Source organism: Pan troglodytes, chromosome 19, assembly GCF_028858775.2.
Source record: "Pan troglodytes isolate AG18354 chromosome 19, NHGRI_mPanTro3-v2.0_pri, whole genome shotgun sequence".
NCBI lineage: Eukaryota > Metazoa > Chordata > Mammalia > Primates > Hominidae > Pan > Pan troglodytes.
Window position 1 is genome coordinate 23,418,062 of NC_072417.2, and position 18,857 is coordinate 23,436,918.

At 39.0% G+C, this 18,857-nt stretch overlaps 1 protein-coding gene across 19 annotated transcripts in view; it reads left to right on the plus strand.

Annotated features, from left to right (window-relative positions):
• Window positions 1-18,857, plus strand: part of GPATCH8 (G-patch domain containing 8) — a 108,292-nt gene that overhangs the window by 20,540 nt on the left and 68,895 nt on the right. For 8 of the 19 annotated variants that reach the window (XM_001150301.7, XM_063798470.1, XM_063798475.1 and 5 more), the window contains exons 2-3: window positions 8,220-8,294; window positions 18,548-18,620. In XM_001150301.7, the coding sequence (XP_001150301.1) occupies window positions 8,220-8,294; window positions 18,548-18,620 (148 nt within the window). Of the gene's footprint in view, window positions 1-8,213; window positions 8,295-9,364; window positions 9,400-15,981; window positions 16,000-18,547; window positions 18,621-18,857 lie in introns of those variants that run through there. The other 11 variants (XM_063798472.1, XM_063798477.1, XM_063798464.1 and 8 more) reach the window with 5 other exon arrangements.

Here is an 18,857-nt window from a genome sequence, read left to right on the forward strand (position 1 = left end):
GCTCACTGCAAGCTCCGCCTCCTGGGTTCACACCATTCTCCTGCCTCAGCCTCCTGAGTAGCTGGGACTACAGGCACCAGCCACCGTGCCTGGCTAATTTTTTGTATTTTTAGTAGAGACGGGGTTGCACCGTGTTAGCTAGGATGGTCTCGATCTCCTGACCTCGTGATCCGCCCACCTCGGCCTCCCAAAGTGCTGGGATTACAGGCGTGAGCCACCGCGCCCGGCCTTAGACACCCATTTCTAAGAGTTAACTTCTACTACAAGCTTCTAATGTATTCTAGAGCTGCTCTGTACATGTTTTTTAGTTTAGTTTTGAAAATTAACATGCAGTAGTATTGACTTATTTGATATGGATTTCTATGAATTTATTTTTTGATAGAAATATATTTTTTTAATTTTACTTTAAGTTCTGGGATACATGTGCAAAACATGCAGGTTTGTTGCATAGGTATACATGTACCATGGTGGTTTGCTGCACCTACGAACCCGTCATCTAGGTTTGGTTTGGTTTTTTTTTTTTTTTTTTTTTTTGAGATGGAGTCTGGCTCTGTCGCCCAGGCTGAAGTGCAGTGGTGTGATCTCGGCTCACTGCAACCTCCGCCTCCTGCATTCAAGCGATTCTCCTGCCTCAACCTTCTGAGTAGCTGAGATTACAGGCGCCCGCCACCACACCCGGCTAATTTTTTTGTGTTTTTAGTAGAGACGGGGTTTCACCATGTTGGCCAGGCTGGTCTTGAACTCCTGACCTCAAGATCCACCTGTCTTGGCCTCCCAAAGTGCTGGTATTACAGGCATGACCCACTGCGCCCAGCCTCATCTAGGTTTTAAGTCCCGTACGCATTAGGTATTTGTCATAATGCTCTCCCTCCCCTTGCCCCCCACCCACTGACAGGCCCCAGTGTATAATGTTCCCCTCCCTGCGTCCATGTGTTCTCATTGTTCAGCTCCCACTTAAGAGTGAGAACATGGGGTTATTTATTTTTGAGACAAGAGTCTCACTCTGTCGCCCAGGCTGGAGTGCAGTGGCGACACCTTGGCTCACTGCAACCTCTGCCTTGTAGGTTCAAGCGATTCTCCTGCCTCAGCTTCCTGAGGACCTGGATATCAGGCGTGTACTACCACACCCGGCTAATTTTTCTATTTTTAGCAGAGATGGGGTTTCTCCATGTTGGCCAGTCAGGTCTCAAATTCCTGACCTCAAGTGATCTGCCTGCCTTGGTCTCCCAAAGTGCTGGGATTACAGGTGTAAGCCACCATGCCCAGCCCAGTTCTATGAATTTTAACACATTTATAGATTCTTATAACTGCCACTACAATCTGCCTATGGAACAGGATTTGAATTTAAGTATTCAAAAAATACATTTTTTAGAGGTGAAATACAGAAATATTTAGCCTGTTTTCACCATTTTTCAAAAATTTTAAGTACAATTAAGATACAGTGAAATTCGCCCATTTACATGTACAGTTCGTCAGCACCATAAGACGGTGAAAAAAAAGTACAATTTGAGTATTGACAAAACGCATCATAGTGCAGCCACCACAACAACCAGTGTATAGCTTCTGACAATCACTGATCTTTTTTTCTTTAGCTTTGTTTTTTCCAGAATGTCCTATATATGGAAGCCTTTTGAGTATGGCTTCTTTTCACTTAGCATAATTAATTTGAGATTCATCTCTGTTACTACTTGTATGAATAATTTGTTTCTTTTTAGTGCCAAGTAATATCTCATTGTATGGGGTATACCATAGTTTTTAAAGTTCATTTCTCAATTGACATTTGGATAGTTTCTAGCGTACAAATAAAGTTGTTAAAAACATTCACAGACAGGTGTTTTAAGTTGAGTGTACTATTTTATGTTCCCATCAGTAATCTATGAAAGTTGCTCGTCTGAAATTTTATCAGAGAAGGGCTCACGCCTGTAATCCCAGCACTTCGGGAGGCTAAGATGGGCAGATTGAGCCCAAGAGTTCGAGACCAGTCTGGGCAATATGGCAAAACCCCATCTCTACCAACAATACAAAAATTAGCTTGGTGTAGTGGTGTGCACCTCTAGTCCCAGCTACTCGGGAGCCTGAAATGGGAAGGATTGCTTAAGCCCCAAGGAGGGTTGAGGCTGGAGTGAGCCATGATGGTGCCACTGCATTCCAGCCTGGACAACTGAGAGAGACTGTCTCTCCAAACAAATAAAAAAGAAGTGGTATTAGGGTTTTTTTTGGTTTTTTTTTTTGAGACTGGAGTCTCACTCTGTCACCCAGGTTGGAGTGCAGTGGCGTGATCTCGGCTTACTGCAACCTCTGCCGCCCGGGTTCAAGCGATTCTCCTGCCTCAGCCTCTTGCGTAGCTGGGATTACAGGCGCCTGTCATCGTACCCAGCTAATTTTTTTTTTTTTTTTTTTGCCCTTGTTGCCCAGGCTGGAGTGCAATGGCGCGATCTCAGCTCACTGCAACCTCCTCCTTCCAGGTTCAAGCGATTCTCCTGCCTCAGCCTCCCGAGTAGCTGGGATTATAAGCATGAGCCACCACGCCTGGCTAATTTTTTATTTTTATTTTAGTAGAGACGAGGTTTCTCCATGTTGGTCAGGCTGGTCTTGTACTCCCGACCTCAGGTGATCTGCCCTCCTTGGCCTCCCAAAGTGCTGGGATTATAGACGTGAACCACCGCGCCTGGCCAATTTTTGTATTTTTTAGTAGAGACGGAGTTTCACCATGTTGGCCAGGCTGGTCTTGAATTCCTGACCTCGTGATTCTCCTGCCTCGGCCTCCCAGATTGCTGGGATTACAGGCATGAGCCACCGCGCCCTGCCGCATTTTTTTTTAAATGCCATTTTAATAGGCATGTGGTGGTAATACATTGTGATTCTAGTTTGTATTTCCTTAATGGTTAATAATCTTGAATGTGTTTTCATGTGCTTACTTGCCACCTGTATATCATTGATGAAATGTTTAAATCTTATGCCCACTTTAAAAATTGGGTTTTTTCCCCTCTTTTGAGAATTCTGTGTATTTTCTGGATACAAGTTTTTAATCAGGTATGGATTTGTTCAGCATTCATTGGTTTCTGATTTTTTTTTGAAAAGGAATAAGATTTGTAAATATTTTCTCCCAGTCCAGCCTATCAATTTTTTTTTTTTTTGAGACGGAGTCTTGCTCTGTCGCCCAAGCTGGAGTACAGTGGCGTGATCTCGGCTCACTGCAACCTCTGCCTCCTGGGTTCAAGCAGTTCTCCAGCCTCAGCCTCCTGGGTAGCTGGGATTATAGGCACGCACCACCATGCCTCGCTAATTTTTGTATTTTTAGTAGAGACAGGGTTTCACCATGTTGGTCAGGCTGGTCTCGAACTCCTGACCTTGTGATCTACCCGCCTCGACCTCCCAAAGTGCTGGGATTACAGGTGTGAGCCACCTTGCCCAGCCATCAATTTTTTATTCCATATATTGATTGTGCTTTGGGGTTGTCTCTACGAAAATATTTGCCTAGCCTGTGGTCACAAAGATTTTTCTCTTGTATTTTTTCTTCTAGAATATATCGTTTTCAGTTTTACATTTAGGTCTGCAGTGCATTTTGAGTTCTTTTTTTATTCAAAGTATGGATTGAAGCTCTTTTATTTTGCATATGGACACCTAGTTCTAGCACCGTTAATTGAAAACATTAAAATTTCTCTGTTGAACTGTCTATATTATTAATCCTGATTTGTATTGCATCTGACAGATCCAGAATGATTTGAAAAGTTAATTAGCTAACTGTATTTAGAAATTTGTTAAATGTCTTATTTGGAACCTGGCATTTGCTGACAGTAGTTTGTAATCTACAGAAGGGTTTTCTAAAATAACTTTAAGCCTAAGATTAAAAGAAGATTTTGCTAATGATTCATTATCTTTTTGGAAAAACTTGTGTGATTTTTCATGCAGCAAGGATGAGCTGAAATGGTTTTTCCTAGAAGGTGCCCATTTTCTTTTTTGTAGACTTACTTGGTAGTTCTCTAATAATCTGTGTTTGTGCTTTAAATGTCATCTTTGATAGTGATATATTTTGGCGCAATTCTCTTTTTGTTTAAAACCATCACATAGTTGTCCTTAGTTAAATACTCTAGGCCAGGCTTGATGGCTTAGGCCTGTAATCCCAGAACTTTTAGAGGCAGAGGCAGGAGGATCACTTGAGCCCAGGAGTTTGAGACCATCTAAATCAAAATAAAAAACAGCCGGGCGTCATGGTGTATGCCTGTTGCCCTAGCTACTTGGGAGGCTGAGGTGGGAGGATTGCTTGAGCCCAGGAGTTAAGGTTACAGTAAGCTATGATGGTTCCACTGCACTCCAGCTTGGGTGACAGAGAGAGACTCTGTCTCTAAACAAACAAACTAAAGGTTTAATTACTTAAAAAAAGTAGTACATAGTTATTGTTAGGATGAGGTTTTTTTGTTTTGTTTTGTTTTTTGTTTTTTTTTTTTGTTTTTGAGACAGACTCTTGGTTTGCTACCCAGTCCTGAATGCGGTAGCTCAGTCAGCTCACAGCAGTCTTGAACCCCTGGGCTGAAGTGATCCTCCTGCCTCAGCCTCCCTAGTAGCTAGGACTATAGGACTAGGACTATAGGTGCACACCACCACGCCCATCTAGTTTTTTTTGTATAGACAAGGTCTTGCTCGCTATGTTGCCCAAGTTGATGTCCAACTTCCTGGCCTCCAGCAGTGCTCCCACTTCAGCCTCCCGAAGTGCTGGAATTACAGGCATGAGCCACTGTGCCTGGTTTATTCCTGTATCATTAAATTGTATAGACCTGTAGAGTGAAAGAATTGATATTCAGCTGTACATTGGTGTTCTGTACTATAATGAGGTTTGAGTTAATCTCAGTATTTGGATATTTATTATTTAGTAATTTAGAAGTACTTTGCAATTAACACCTTTAAAGTAACTTAAAATGTTGAGTGTTGCAGTAGAAATTAAAATGCCAAGAAGCAGGTGTTTGGAGGTAAATTGAAGACAGACTTTCAGGCTGCGCCTGGTGGCTCACATCTGTAATCTCAGCACTTTGGGAGGCTGAGGCGGGCAGATCACTTGAGGTCAGGAGTTCAAGATCAGCCTGGCCAACATGGTGTGAACCCCCCCCCACCCCCCACCCCATCTCTACTAAAAATACAAAAATTAGCCAGGTGTGGTGGCGTGTGCCTGTAATCCCAGCTACTCCAGAGGCTGAGGCGGGAGAATCCCTTGAATCTGGGAGGCCTTGTTTGCAATGAGCTGAGATGGCATCACTGCGCTCTAGCCTGGGCGACAGACCAAGACTCCATCTCAAACAAAACAAAACAAAAAGACTTTCAGGATTAATAGCTGTTTTTAATTTTTAAAAATCATTTGTTGATGACTGCTTTTTTTCATTCCTGAAATACCCATTTTTAAGTCCTTTTTTTTTTTTTTGTCTTTGGAAAACATACTCCTCCTGTCCCTTGCTATTCCATTTTTCTTCTTTTTTTTCCCTTTCTTTATTTGGATAGACTTTGCCATACAATTTTATTTTTATTATTTTTATTGTGGTAAAATATGTGTAACATAAAATTTAACCCTTTAACTATTTTAAAGTATATAGTCCAAGCCAAGTGTAGTGGTGTGGCGCCTGTAGTTCCAACTGGTCAAGAGGCTGAGGCTGGGCTCCTTGAGCCCAGGAGTTTGAAGGCAGCCTGGGCAACATAGTGAGACCCCCTTCTCTTAAAAAAAAGTATACAGTTCAGTAGCATTAAGTACATGAACAATATTGTACGACTACCACCACCACCATCTTGTTCTAGAACTTGTTCATCACTGCCACACAATTTTAGCACCTAATTGTTCCCTAGTGTTTGGTTGCCATGTTATTAGGTGTAAGAGATAAACAAGACTCAGTTCTTGTCCTCAAGGACTTCACAGTCTAGTGAGAGAAACGTAATACTTACTATACAATTTGGCAAATTACATGTTAGAGCTCCCCATCATTAGATTTTATTATTGAATTAGAATTTTAATTTTACCTTGAAAAGGCAAAGTAACTTTTATTAGGTTAACATTCAAGTTATCATATCTTTCCACACACTGAATTCGTTTAGGCTAGACCAAAAGACTGAAGTCTTTAGTCTTTTGATTTAGGTCATTGTGGGACTCACAAATCCTGATGCCCTATATTTTAAGACAAGAAGGGAACCAGAAAATTGATATTTTGATTTAAAAGCAAATTATGAGCTATTCCTTCCTGATGAAGCAAGGAGATCTGTGAAAACTATGATTAGAGATAACTTCTTAGTTGTCTGCAGCTATCATTTGTTGAAACTGTTTTTACTTATTTTAGTTGCAGTGACAACTTGCTTGATTATGATCAAATACATCATTATAAAGCATGTTTATCTCCTTTGCGGATCATCTTGAGGAATAGTTGCTTTGGAAACTGTCAAGAGCTTATTTTTAATTTCTTGAAAAGCCGGGAGGTATCAGTTGATTGAAAGTTTAATGTCTTAGCAGATTTAGTTTAAAATAATGTTACCAGATTGAGCAGTATTTATTTAAAAATAGGTTTTATTTTCATTACTATGACTTGTTTTCTTCATTATTAAAGATTTAATGCAATATTGCATATAAAAAAGTAAAACAGGCTGGGTGCGGTGGCTCACGCCTGTAATCCCAGCACTTTGGGAGGCTGAGGTGGGCGGATTGCCTGAGCTCAGGAGTTTGAGACTACCCTGGGCAACATGGTGAAACCCTGACTCTACTAAAATACAAAAAATTAGCCAGGCATGGTGGCACACACCTGTAGTCCCAGCTACTTGGGAGGCTGAGGCACGAATATCACTTGAGCCTGGGAGGCAGAGGTTGCGGTGAGCTGAGATTGTGACACTGCACTCCAGCTTGGGCTACAGAGTGAGACTTTGTCTCAAAAAAAAAAAAGGTAAAACAGCATGGCTCTTTGTTTGTAAGACTCTGTAGTCTTCCTAATGTAGTCAGTCTAAAACAGTTGGTGTCCCAAATGGTTGATAGTGTTTTAGTTTACAATTTCAACACTTGTTAGGAGACTAAAAGTTCAGATTACTAGGCCTAGATTCCTAGTAAGTTGTGTTTTGTTTTGTTTGAAATAGGATCTCGTTCTGTCCCCCAGGCTTGGAGTGCAGTGGCTTGATCACAGCTCACTGCAGCTTCAACCTCCTTGGCCTAAGTGATCCTCCCATCACAGCCCCCTAAGTAGCTGGGACTACAGGCTCACACCACAATGTGGGGCTAATTAAAAAAAATTTTTTTTGTAGAAACAGGGTCTCACTGTATTGCCCAGGCTGGTCTTAAACTCTTGTCCTCAAGTGATCTTCCCGCCTCAGCCTCCCAAAGTGCTGGGATTACAGGTGTGAGCCACTGTGCCCAGCTCTAATACATTTTTATAAAGTGTTTGTTTGTTTGTTTGTTTGTTTGTTTTTGAGATGGAGTCTCGCTCTGTCTCCCAGGCTGAAATGCAGTGGTGCGATCTCGGCTCACTGCAAGCTCCGCCTCCCGGGTTCACGCCATTCTCCTGCCTCAGCCTCCCGAGTAGCTGGGACTATAGGCACCTGCCACCATGCCCAGCTAATTTTTTGTATTTTTAGTAGAGATGGGGTTTCACCGTGTCAGGATGGTCTCAATCTCCTGGCCTCGTGATCCACCTGCCTCGGCCTCCCAAAGTGCTAGGATTACAGGCGTGAGCCACCGCGCCCGGCCTTTTATAAAGTTTTTTCTTTTTTTTTTTTTTCTTTTTTGAGATGGAGTCTCGTTCTGTTGCCCAGGCTGGAGTGTGGTGGCCCAGTCTCAACTCACTGCAACCCCCACCTCCCGGGTTCAAGCAGTTCTCCTGCCTTAGCCTCCTGAGTAGCTGGGACTACAGGTGCACACCACCACAGCCAGCTAATTTTTTGTAATTTTAGTGGAGACAGAGTTTCATTATTTTGGCCAGGCTGGTCTCGAATTCCTGACCTCAGGTGATCCACCTGCCTCAGCCTCCTGAGGTGCTGGGATTACAGGCGTAAGCCACCACGCCTGACCCATTTTTATAAATTTTTAAAAAGTTGGAATTTGTGGTGTGGTTTTGATTGTGTACTGAAAATGAACGATTGCAGTGTCCTTTTAGGTTAAAAAAAAAAAAAAAGAAAAGTTAAAAATAACCCTTAGTTTGGTTAAGCTGTTAATAAATTTGACACTTAACTGCTTTTGAAAAATAACTGTAATCATCTTTTTTCAGGGTAATCACTTTGATCAGTATGAGGAAGGACACTTGGAAATTGAACAAGCATCACTTGACAAGCCTATAGAATCGGTAAGATAATCAGTGCTTAATTTCGGGTCTTAGCTAGTTAGTTAGGTAGTATTCGTGTGACACTTGATGTGAGTGAAGTTAAACTTATTAATAACCAATAGTACAGTTTAGAGTTGTTTTCTTGCATGCCATACAGTAATCAATTAAAGCTTTGGATGTAATCTAATATTTAATATGTTGGGAAATCAGTCCAAAAAAATCTAGAAACACATTAGAATTTCGATGGAAAAATATCTTTTTGGCCCATACCGATACTTTGTTGAAGGTAGCAAGTTAAAGTTTAGCATTTTGTGAAATTGAATAAAGGAGTAAAATGTATTTTGATCCTTTATAGCTTCACCTTTCTTGGGCAATATAATTATGTATGAAGTGTTCCTACATAAGTAGAATATGTATGGAAATTTTTTTTTAAATGTTATATTAAAAACATTTAAGGAGTAATATGTTTTATTTACCAGACTGTTGTGAAACATGGCAAGTTTGGTCTCTGTAGCTTAAGAAATGTGGTTTTTGTCAAAAGCTGATTATTTCTATCTTTTCACACTGCTTAGTTTTGGACACTGATGATATCAAGCAATAGAACAAGGAGGTTTATTTACCTGGCTCTTAGTTTTAAAAAAACTTCTTAATTTTTGAACATTATTTTCATTTTGAAAAACCCGTTATTTTTAAATAACACAGTCTATTGTTAAAATGTCTAAACTTGTCATTATTGTCAGCAGTTACTATTTGTGCTTAAGTGTACATATTTAATAAGGATTTCAGTGAGTTATTGGTAAAACTTGAGTGGGGAAAAAAAGTCAAAAAGGGAATCTTAATCTTTATAACCATCATGACAAGCCCCCCGCTTCCCCTTAAGAAACACTAGCTTCTTCCTCAGGAAAATAAGAAGGCAATTTAGAGAATACGGATATTTTAACTTTAGCTTTTATTTTCAAAACTGCAACATAGTAAAGGATCAACATATATTTATGTTCCTAATTAGGTTGGTGTTGTGTGTGTTTGTATGTGTGTTTAGATGTTTACAGAAATTTACACAACTTGGGGTGTTCGACATTTTTCTTCCACAGCAGTTGGCCCATATTAGCTAAGCAGCCATGATCTGGTTTGTATTGCACGGTCTGCCTTTTTTTAATTTCTTCTCTAGGGTTTCTTTCTCCCCACCTCCCTTTCTTATTTCTGTCTTTCTGGTCCAGTGAACACTGCATATAGTACCTTCTGTCTTAATGTGCTGGCATGATGCTAGACTTAGGCATGGCAGTAATTGATGACGCATGTGATAATGCTGCAGAGGGAGAATTCTCATCTGATATTTCACTGAAAGCCTAGTCTTGTGTTTTGACATAAGGATAAAATGCCAAGCCCACTTTACTAAGTTAAAAATCACTGATTTTAGGCCGGGCACAGTGGCTCAACGCCTGTAATCCCAGCATTTTGGGAGGCCGAGGTGGGTGGATCACGAGGTCAGGAGATCGAGACCATCCTGGCTAACACGGTGAAACCCCATCTCTACAAAAAATGTAAAAAATTAGCCGGGCATGGTGGCAGGCGCCTGTAGTCCCAGCTACTCGGGAGGCTGAGGCGGGAGAATGGCGTGAACCCGGGAGGCAGAGCTTGCAGTGAGCCAAGATCGTGCCTCTGCACTCCAGCCTGGGCAACAGAGCGAGACTCTGTCTCAAAAAAAAAAAAAAATCATTGGTTTGTGCCTTGTTCTGAATTATTTTGGGGATTATGACAAGGCAGAATTTTGTAATGAAATCTGTAGGCTAGACAGTATCTTGTATTTGCAAACTAATTTAATTTTTCCATTTCAATTTACAAAACTGGAGGGTCTGGCCGGGTGCGGTGGCTCAAGCCTGTAATCCCAGCACTTTGGGAGGCCGAGACAGGTGGATCACGAGGTCAGGAGTTTGAGACCAGCCTGGCCAAGATGGTGAAACCCTGTCTCTACTAAAAATACAAAAATTAGCCGGGCGCAGTGGTAGGCACCTGTAGTCCCAGCTACTCGGGAGGCTGATGCAGGAGAATGGCTTGAACCTGGGAGGCGGAGATTGCAGTGAGCTGAGATTGTGCCACTGCACTCTAGCCTGGGTGACAGAGCGAGACTCCATCTCAAAAACAAACAAATAAAAAAACAAAAACAAAAAAAAACAGGAGGGTCTAAGTTTAAGACAGAGCTGTCAGAATCAGCTCCCCAGTACCATATTCTACAAGGTGCATGGTTGGTTAATAGTCTTACACAAGCTATAATTCTGTGGATACTCAACAGTAGCAGTAAATTTAGATGAAATTTGCAACCTAGTATTCATTATTACGATACTTAACAAATATTTTTTAAACCACTAAATTAAATGATATTTAACATATTTTAAGCCTAGAGGGCTACACTGAAATATTTTTGGAAATTTCATTCCTATGGCACATGAGGCTAATGCTGTTTTACCTCTCATAATGTCCAGGACTTTTTCTGCCACATATAGGGAGAACAGTATCAGAAGGCAGTCTAATTGAGTAATCATTGTTGAATAATCTCATTCAGTGGGAGTAGAATTGATAATATGCCTTATTTATTAAGTAGTGCTACCTTCTTCACTTAAAATAGCAAATAGTATATAGTACTCAGGCTGGATATTTAATTTTTATAAATAAATGAATGTTCAGAAATGTATATTAGTAATTACACTTCTAATGAAAATTTACTTCTGAAAGATAAATATATGCATTATTTGTGATGAGATAGTTTAGGTTGTAGGAGAGAACTTCATGGCCTACATTGTATTAGGTAGAAGTAGGGCACAGGATCTGGGAGAATAAACAAAGATGCAAGAAAAAAAAATAAGTATTGACACACAAGATAAGAGGGATCTTATTTCTGTTGCCTGATCATTTGTGAGTAAAATTTTAAGTGTTTTTCTCTTTTTTCAACTTTTTTTTTTTTTTTACTTTTTTTGGTCACAGAAAATTTTAAGTTTTAAGAGAAACTCCTACAGTGATTGGCATCAAAGTAGGTAGTGTTCCCTCCCTCCCACCAAACAAAAGAAGTCCCTTATCACCTAAGGAATGCCCACTAAATAATAAGTAAATATTTAATTACATGGCTGGCTGGCTATATTAAGCTGTTTTGTTTTTAGCGGAAAATGGTGTTACTTCTAACACAGAAAGAGTGCTGAATTAAAATCTTTCTCTGCAGCAATATCTATTGAGAGGTGCTGACTGTTTTGCTACAGCATGCAACTCAAAAGTGGCTGAAAATATGCAGCTTTGGGAGTCTACAGATCATTGCAGGAGCTAAAGGTCTAGTCATTTTTTTTTAACCAAAGGTAATCTGCAGCAGCTGGTAACCGTGGAAGTCTCTGCACAGGTTTGTGCCAAGAATATGCCTGTGTGAAGGGTTATTGTGAGTATAGGATTAAGGTCTTTTTATTTTGTAGTAGGCTAAATTTGATGCAAACCAGCAAGATGGGAAATGAGACATGAAGATGCAATAATGTATTATGCTTTTAGTGAACTTCCGAAGCCTAGATTTGTTAGTGAGATATTGGTATTTCAATTTTATTAGGTAAATGTTGAAAATATATCAAAATCCAGCATTTGTAAAGCATTTAATAATATTTTTTGAAGTTTAATTTTCCCTTATTTGCTTCAACCAACCAGATATCTTTCAATGAGATTTTTCCTCAAGAATGAAATATCTTTTTAAGAAAATTATATAAGAATTGCTAAACAACTTGATTATCTCTATTAAAAACAAGTTGAAAAGTGTGAACATTTTATCCCTATTACGAGAAGCTTTGAATTTGAATTTTAAAAATTGTTATTGCTTTATGAGATATTTAGGTCTCAAATGTTATAACCTCCACTTACTTAAAGACAAAATATTTACAAAACAAAGCTTGATCTAAAGCCATAGCTCCGTCTAGGATTCAATCACAGAAGAATTAATTGGTGTTATTTAGGATACATGGTCCTTTATGACCTTTATCATAGTTAGAAGATGAGGAATTGGGCGCAGGGGCTCACGCCTGTAATCCCAGCACTTTGGGATGCTGAGGCGGGCAGATGACGAGGTCAGGAGTTCGAGAACAGCCTGACCAACATGGTGAAACCCTGTCTCTACTAAAAATACAAAAAGTAGCCAGACGTGGTGGCACATGCCTGTAATCCCAGCTACTCAGGAGGCTGAGGCAGGAGGATCGCTTGAACCTGGGAGGCAGAGGTTGCAGTGAGTCGAGATCACGCCACTGCACTCCAGCCTGGGTGACAGAGCGAGACTCCGTCTCAGAAAAAAAAAAAAAAAAAAAAAAAAAAAACGCTGGATGCAGTGGCTCACACCTATAATCCCAGCACTTTGGGAGGCCGAGGTGGGTGGATCACAGGGTCAGGAGATAGACCATTCTGGCTAACACGGTGAAACCCCATGTCTACTAAAAATACAAAACTTAGCCGGGTGTGGTGGCACACGCCTGTAGTCCCAGCTACTCAGGAGGCTGAGGCAGGAGAATCGCTTGAACCCAAGATCGTGCCACTGCACTCCAGCCTGGGTGACAGAGCGAGACTCGATCTCCAAAAACAACAACAAAAAAAAGATGAGGGATCAGATGGGAGAATGACTTTAAGCTATATAGAAGGCAGAATGCATGCATCATAGACTTAAAACATGTTGTTACTGTTGTGGTTGGAAGTGCAACTACCCATCAGCCGCTAGTCGGTCCTTGCTCTACCTGACTGATTAAAATTCTTTCTTTATGGTTGTCAGGATGACCTAATAGGTTTAAAAATTAGTGTAAGCTTCAAACTCCAGTTGCTGATGTTTAGTTTGCGCATCTTAAGGATTTGGAAGTATATGTATAATTGGGTTTTGTGATGTTGCATATCTGTCTAGATCTGTGGACTCCACTAGTTCCAAACTGTAACTCTTTATAAGACTGCTGATTTGACATTTAGCAGTGACCATATGTGGACTGCACTAGAAATAATGTGCTTCTTGGAGCTGAATGGTGTAGCATTACTATATGGCTTTTCTCTCTAGTCTTCATTGTGTCATCTGTAGTGAGCTATAGAGTTTTTTTGTTTCGGGAATTTTTACAACTTGTTTGCATGGGTTCACCTAGTAGCATTGGTTCTTGCTTATAGTCTTTAATACACAATCAGCAAAGCTTACAATCCACTCAAGAGACTATTTTGTCACTGTTGAAAATGGGCTAAATGATGTAAATTGAATGTGGCTGTCAACTAAAACAAAATTCAGTATAGAATTAGTATTCATCCAGTCATGGACATACCTGTAGCATGGTTTTCTCTTGAGACATAATAGGCCGTTTCCTACTGTAAAAACTTACAGCCAGCTTCATACAATAAAGTAAATTTTTTCCTGTGTTTTGGCAGGCTCCCGTCATACATGTGTATTGGTGGTACTGTTACCAAAATGATCATTGTTACTGTGGTGGCATACAGCTTCATGGAGCAGAAAGTTTCTACTTGGTATTTAATTAATAAAATGTTGAGGAATGGCTGAAACAGTTAATAATGAAGTATTTTTACATTGCTGGTACTGTGTTTTCAGCATATTGGTAGTTGTTTATAATACAGACTTCTTGTTGTCAGAGATCTTCCTGCTTAAAAATTATATTCCTTTTCTCACGTGTTTATTAGAGAAGAACAAATGATAAAAATTAGCATTTTAATGATATATTTATGTGTAGAAATAGGGGGAGAAAAAAAGGCCAACTGAGGTAATCTAGGTGAAAAAGTTTGTTTTCAGTTTAGCTACATGGTTTAACCAGAATTAGAAGAAGAACTTCATTTCCAACCAAAGAACAGGCCGCACAGCCACCATTTTGGGGTCTTGAGCAGAGAGAGAAAACAAATAGGTGGTTTGTGAGAACTCTGAATTACGTAGAAAACCAGCTTTTCTACATAATAAATAAGCTTTGCCTTATTTATTAAAGTTAGGATTTCTTTGCAGTTCTTAAATGTACATTTAAATTATATCAAGTTGACTTTAGAAGAAAAAAATTATAAGCAGCCTACCTCTATCATGCATCTTTGTTGTTAACCAGAGTTTTTAAAATGAAAAAAAATTTCTGTAATTTATTTTTGGTTCTATGAGATTATAATTAAACCCCAAATTATATATTTAAAAAACAAAAACCAAAAGATTTTTAGTCATTATTATAGTAACTGAAATTAAGTAGAGTTACTTTTTTTAAAAATTATTTTTAAAAATAATTACTACTTTGGAAATAAATTGGCTGGGCATGGTGGCTCACACCTGTAATCCCAGCACTTTGGGAGGCCGAGATGGGAGGATCACTTGAGCCTTGCAGGTCAAGGATGCGGTGAGCTGTGACTGTGCTACTGCACCCCAGCCTGGGTGGCAGAGCGAGACCCTGTCTCACAAAAAAAAAAAAAAAAAAAGGAACAAAGAAATTTAATGTTCATTGCCCTTGTTCTGTCTAGATTACCTGTTTGAGCCGTAAGCTACTTGTGCCAACTTGGTGTTGTAAATAGCATCCATGGGCCAGTCGTGGTGGCTTATGCCTGTAATCTCAACACTTGGGGAAGCCAAGGCAGGTGGATCACTTGAGGTCAGGAGTTTGAGACCAGCCTGGCCAACGTGGTGAAACCCTGTCTCTACTAAAAATACAAAAAAAAAAATTGGCTGGATGTGGTGGTGCGTGTCTGTAGTCCCAGCTACTCAGGAGGTGGAGATTGTAGTGAGCTGAGATTGCCGTTACACTCCAGCCTGAGCTACAGAGTGAGACTCCGTCTCAAAAAAAAAAAAAAAAAAAAAAAAATCCTGGAATAATTGGAATAATTTGCAAAAATTACAGTTGTTAACAGAGAGAATAGATTGCTTGTTTCCCAAAGACTGGTTATTGAGTTTCTTGTTCTTTCACAGAGATAGTTTTGATCATTTCAGAGATAGACAAGTCTGGTTTGTTTTACTTTGTTATAAATTATTTTGGTGTGCCTCCTTGTGTTAGCCGTCATCCTTAAGCCTATTGGATTTTTGACGAGTGTTTATAAAACCTTTTTTTCTTTTATTGGTAGGAAGGGAGACCATACTGAATACTAGCCCTTCCTGCAGAGTCACAGAGCTGCCTTTTTTCCTCCAAAAGCAGGTAGTTTGAAATGATAGGAAAGGTCCAGTTTTTCTGTGTTGGTCATTCATTTACCCTAGGAGGTTGGTGAGGGGAGGAGATTCTGGGAGATGTGTCTATTGTTTCTATTGCCTTTGTTATGATTGGAAGGACTTAGAGTGGCAAGTTAAATATTTTATTATAGTCCCTGAGAAAGTGGATTTAATTAAAGAACAGTTTTAACCTAAAGTTTTAGAAGAGAAATGCCACTACCATTTTCTATCAATGATTTTTTTCTGAGAAGGTGACAGCCATCCTCTTGAGTGGTTTTGTAAAAGTGGTGCTAATGTGTATAACCTTAATTTTTTCTTTTTTTTCTCCCTCTCCCTTTAACATTTGCTTTTCCTTTCACTGTTGTCAGTCACAACACGCTGCTCTTGAATCTCTCAGCTGGTCTTGACTCGTGAATTTACTTATGCTTTCACTCTTTAATAAATACATTACTTGCAAGCAGTGAATTGAAAACAAGACAAAAAAAAAAAAAACGACCATTAGTGATTGGACAGTTTCTTACTTTGTGTTACATTTAACTGTTCTTTTGACAGCCCAGTTTTTAAAGCCAGGTTCGTATGGAAATGCTTTCACTCCACTTGCACTGCTTTTGGAAATAGCATACTGCTTCATCTGTCTGTTTATTTTAGTGCATTCATAATATAACACAATCAGCATAATGTCTCATCTCCACTTAGCCAAAGATTGAGTTTTCTTTAAAAAAGAAACAACAACAACAACAACAAAATGGAGGCGGGGGGAGCAACAATTTTTGTCAGCATTGTTTAATGCCTAAATCTTGGTGCCAAGTATAGTTATGAGTCTGTTAAGAGATTAAACAATTATCTAATAAACCATATACTCTTAGAGTCATTCTGCTATCCTTGTCCTTCCTAGAATTATTCAGTTGTAGGAATTATGATATGAAATAAGGATTTTCTGCACAGGTAAGTTTGTTTTCATAGTAGTAAAATAAGGGCCTGTTTCCCTTTTTGTTTTCTGCTAACATTACTTATATTGAGACTTTTAATCTTTTCTGTTTTAGGGGATAATAAAGTTATAAATAGACACTGAACACTGGGTAAGGGAATGTTTTTCCTGGCAGTTCAGTTAGGAGGGGGGAAGGGAAGAAGCCCCAGCAGCCAGTAGTGTTATATTTTTGTGATGTGTAGTAATGTGGAAGTCAGTGCTTGGGATCAGTAGTGTTTCTAATTCTTTCAAATGGTATAGAGCAAAAATAACTTGCAGCAAACTTTTGTGCACCATAATGATTTTATATGTATATTTGAAACAATATGTTTTGTTTTAGAAACAAATTTTTCATTATAATTTGCCTCCAGTTTTTGCTTTTAAAAAAGTATCCTGGGTTCATGCCTGTAATCCCAGTACTTTGAGAGGCTGAGGAGGGAGGATTGCTTGAGCCCAGGAGTTCTAGATCATCGTGGGCAACATAGTGAAACCTCATCTCTACAAAAAATAAAAAAATTATCCAGGCATAGTGTTGTGCGCCCATACCTCCCAGGCTGTGGTGGGAGGATTGCTTGAGCCCAGGAGGTCAAGGCTGCAGTTAGCTATAATTGCACCACTGTACACCAGCCTGGGCAGCAGAGCAAGATGCTGTATCAGAAAAAAAAAAGTCCTGGTTTTCCCCCATCAATGAAATAATTAGCTGTTTAGCCCAGTTTTCCAGGTTGCATGCTGTCATAAACTTACAGAAGAAAATGGTCCTTAAACAAACAAACAAACAGAGCATTTGGGAGGCTTAATCTTCTTCTAACTTCTAGTTAGGGAAGGTAACAGTAAAAAAATGTTTTTCTTTCCTCTATGAGTTCAAAGAACACTTTATCATTGAATATGGAGATGCCAGACAGTTTAATGTGCAATATTTGGTTTTAATGCAGAAATTTGTGGTTTCGTCAGATTTATAAATTGATTTCAGGAAATATGGGATTTCCAAATGATTTACCTTTGTTTTCTGCTAACATTACTTATATTGTGACTTTTAATCTTTTCTGGATTAATACTATAAATTACATTTTAATACATATAGAATACTTTGTGTTTAGAATTTTTCAGTGTTGTCCATTGGGTGAATACGATCATTTTTTCTGATACAGTTAGTGCTTATTTTAGCCTTGTCTTGGTACTTCACAATAACTGTAAAAAGCAAAGAATTGGACAAAGAAAGGGCTGCAGATGTTTCCAATACCTTGACCCCTTAAACGAAAGCTGACATTTAATTGTTGTTTGTAGCATTTTTTTCATGCAGTTTACATTGAAATACCTTTTCGAATGTGCTCCTGGGAAGATGAGACATTATGTATGTTGGTTTCTCCCCCTACATGCACTAATGGTTCTTTACTGTTAACTTATTGCTAGGCCTGTTTCATTCTAACATCTTAGCATTTTTGTTAGACTACATGTTGAAATGCATCACTCAGTCTGTGCTTGAGCTCATTTTATTTTTCTGTTTAATCAACTTAATTTCTTGTTTTACTAACCTCACTGTTTTTTCAGTTTAATATTGGCTGCATGCTAGTTAAATATTTATATTATATATATTATTATTTTTTTTTTAAACCAATCAAGTCTAGCCTGGATTTTGCTCTGATTGTTTTTTCATTTCTAGTGGTGGGGCAGTCTTACACTTATAACTTACTTTGTATCATGAAAGCCTGACACATAAACAAAACAACTAAACACAGTGTAGATTTTCTTTAAAAAAAAAAAATCTTAAAGTGGTGCTGTTTAGGTGGTGGATATGACTGTATAAGTACCTTGATTTTATGCTTTTTAGTGTTATTTTAAAACTTCATAAATGTATTCTTCCCCTTTTCCCTTTCCCCTTTTTCTCCATTTAAAAATGTTATATACAAAAGTTGCCCAACACACCATCAGAAAGGACCCTTACCCCATATGTTCTTCCCATGTAAAATACTAGCCAGCTTTTCTTTTTACATTAATGTCCCTCTTATTGGGCACATTTACCCTATTATTAGCACCTTTTTGCATGCATATATGTAGAAGTATCTCTTGCTCATCATCTGTTTAAATGTCTCTAGGAAGGGAAGAATATATTATTGGAATATTTTTGGTTTGTCTCTCTGTTCTGTCTGTCAGGATAATATTGGACACCGCTTACTCCAGAAACATGGGTGGAAGCTGGGCCAGGGATTGGGAAAATCTCTTCAGGGTAAGTGTTTACATTTACCAAAGAAAAAGGAAGAAAACCATTTCTGATGCAGATCTTGTACGTGAATGTATTTGTTGTGTTTTTAAAAAAGTGCTTGGGTTTCTCCCTACTGCCTTTTTCCCCTTAGAGTAGTCTGTTTGTCCTATAACTGTATTTTAAGTCACTGTTAAGCCTCTATATTTGCCAATAATTTGCAAGAGTAAGCTGCTGTGTCATCGAAACTTTCAAGTCAAACAT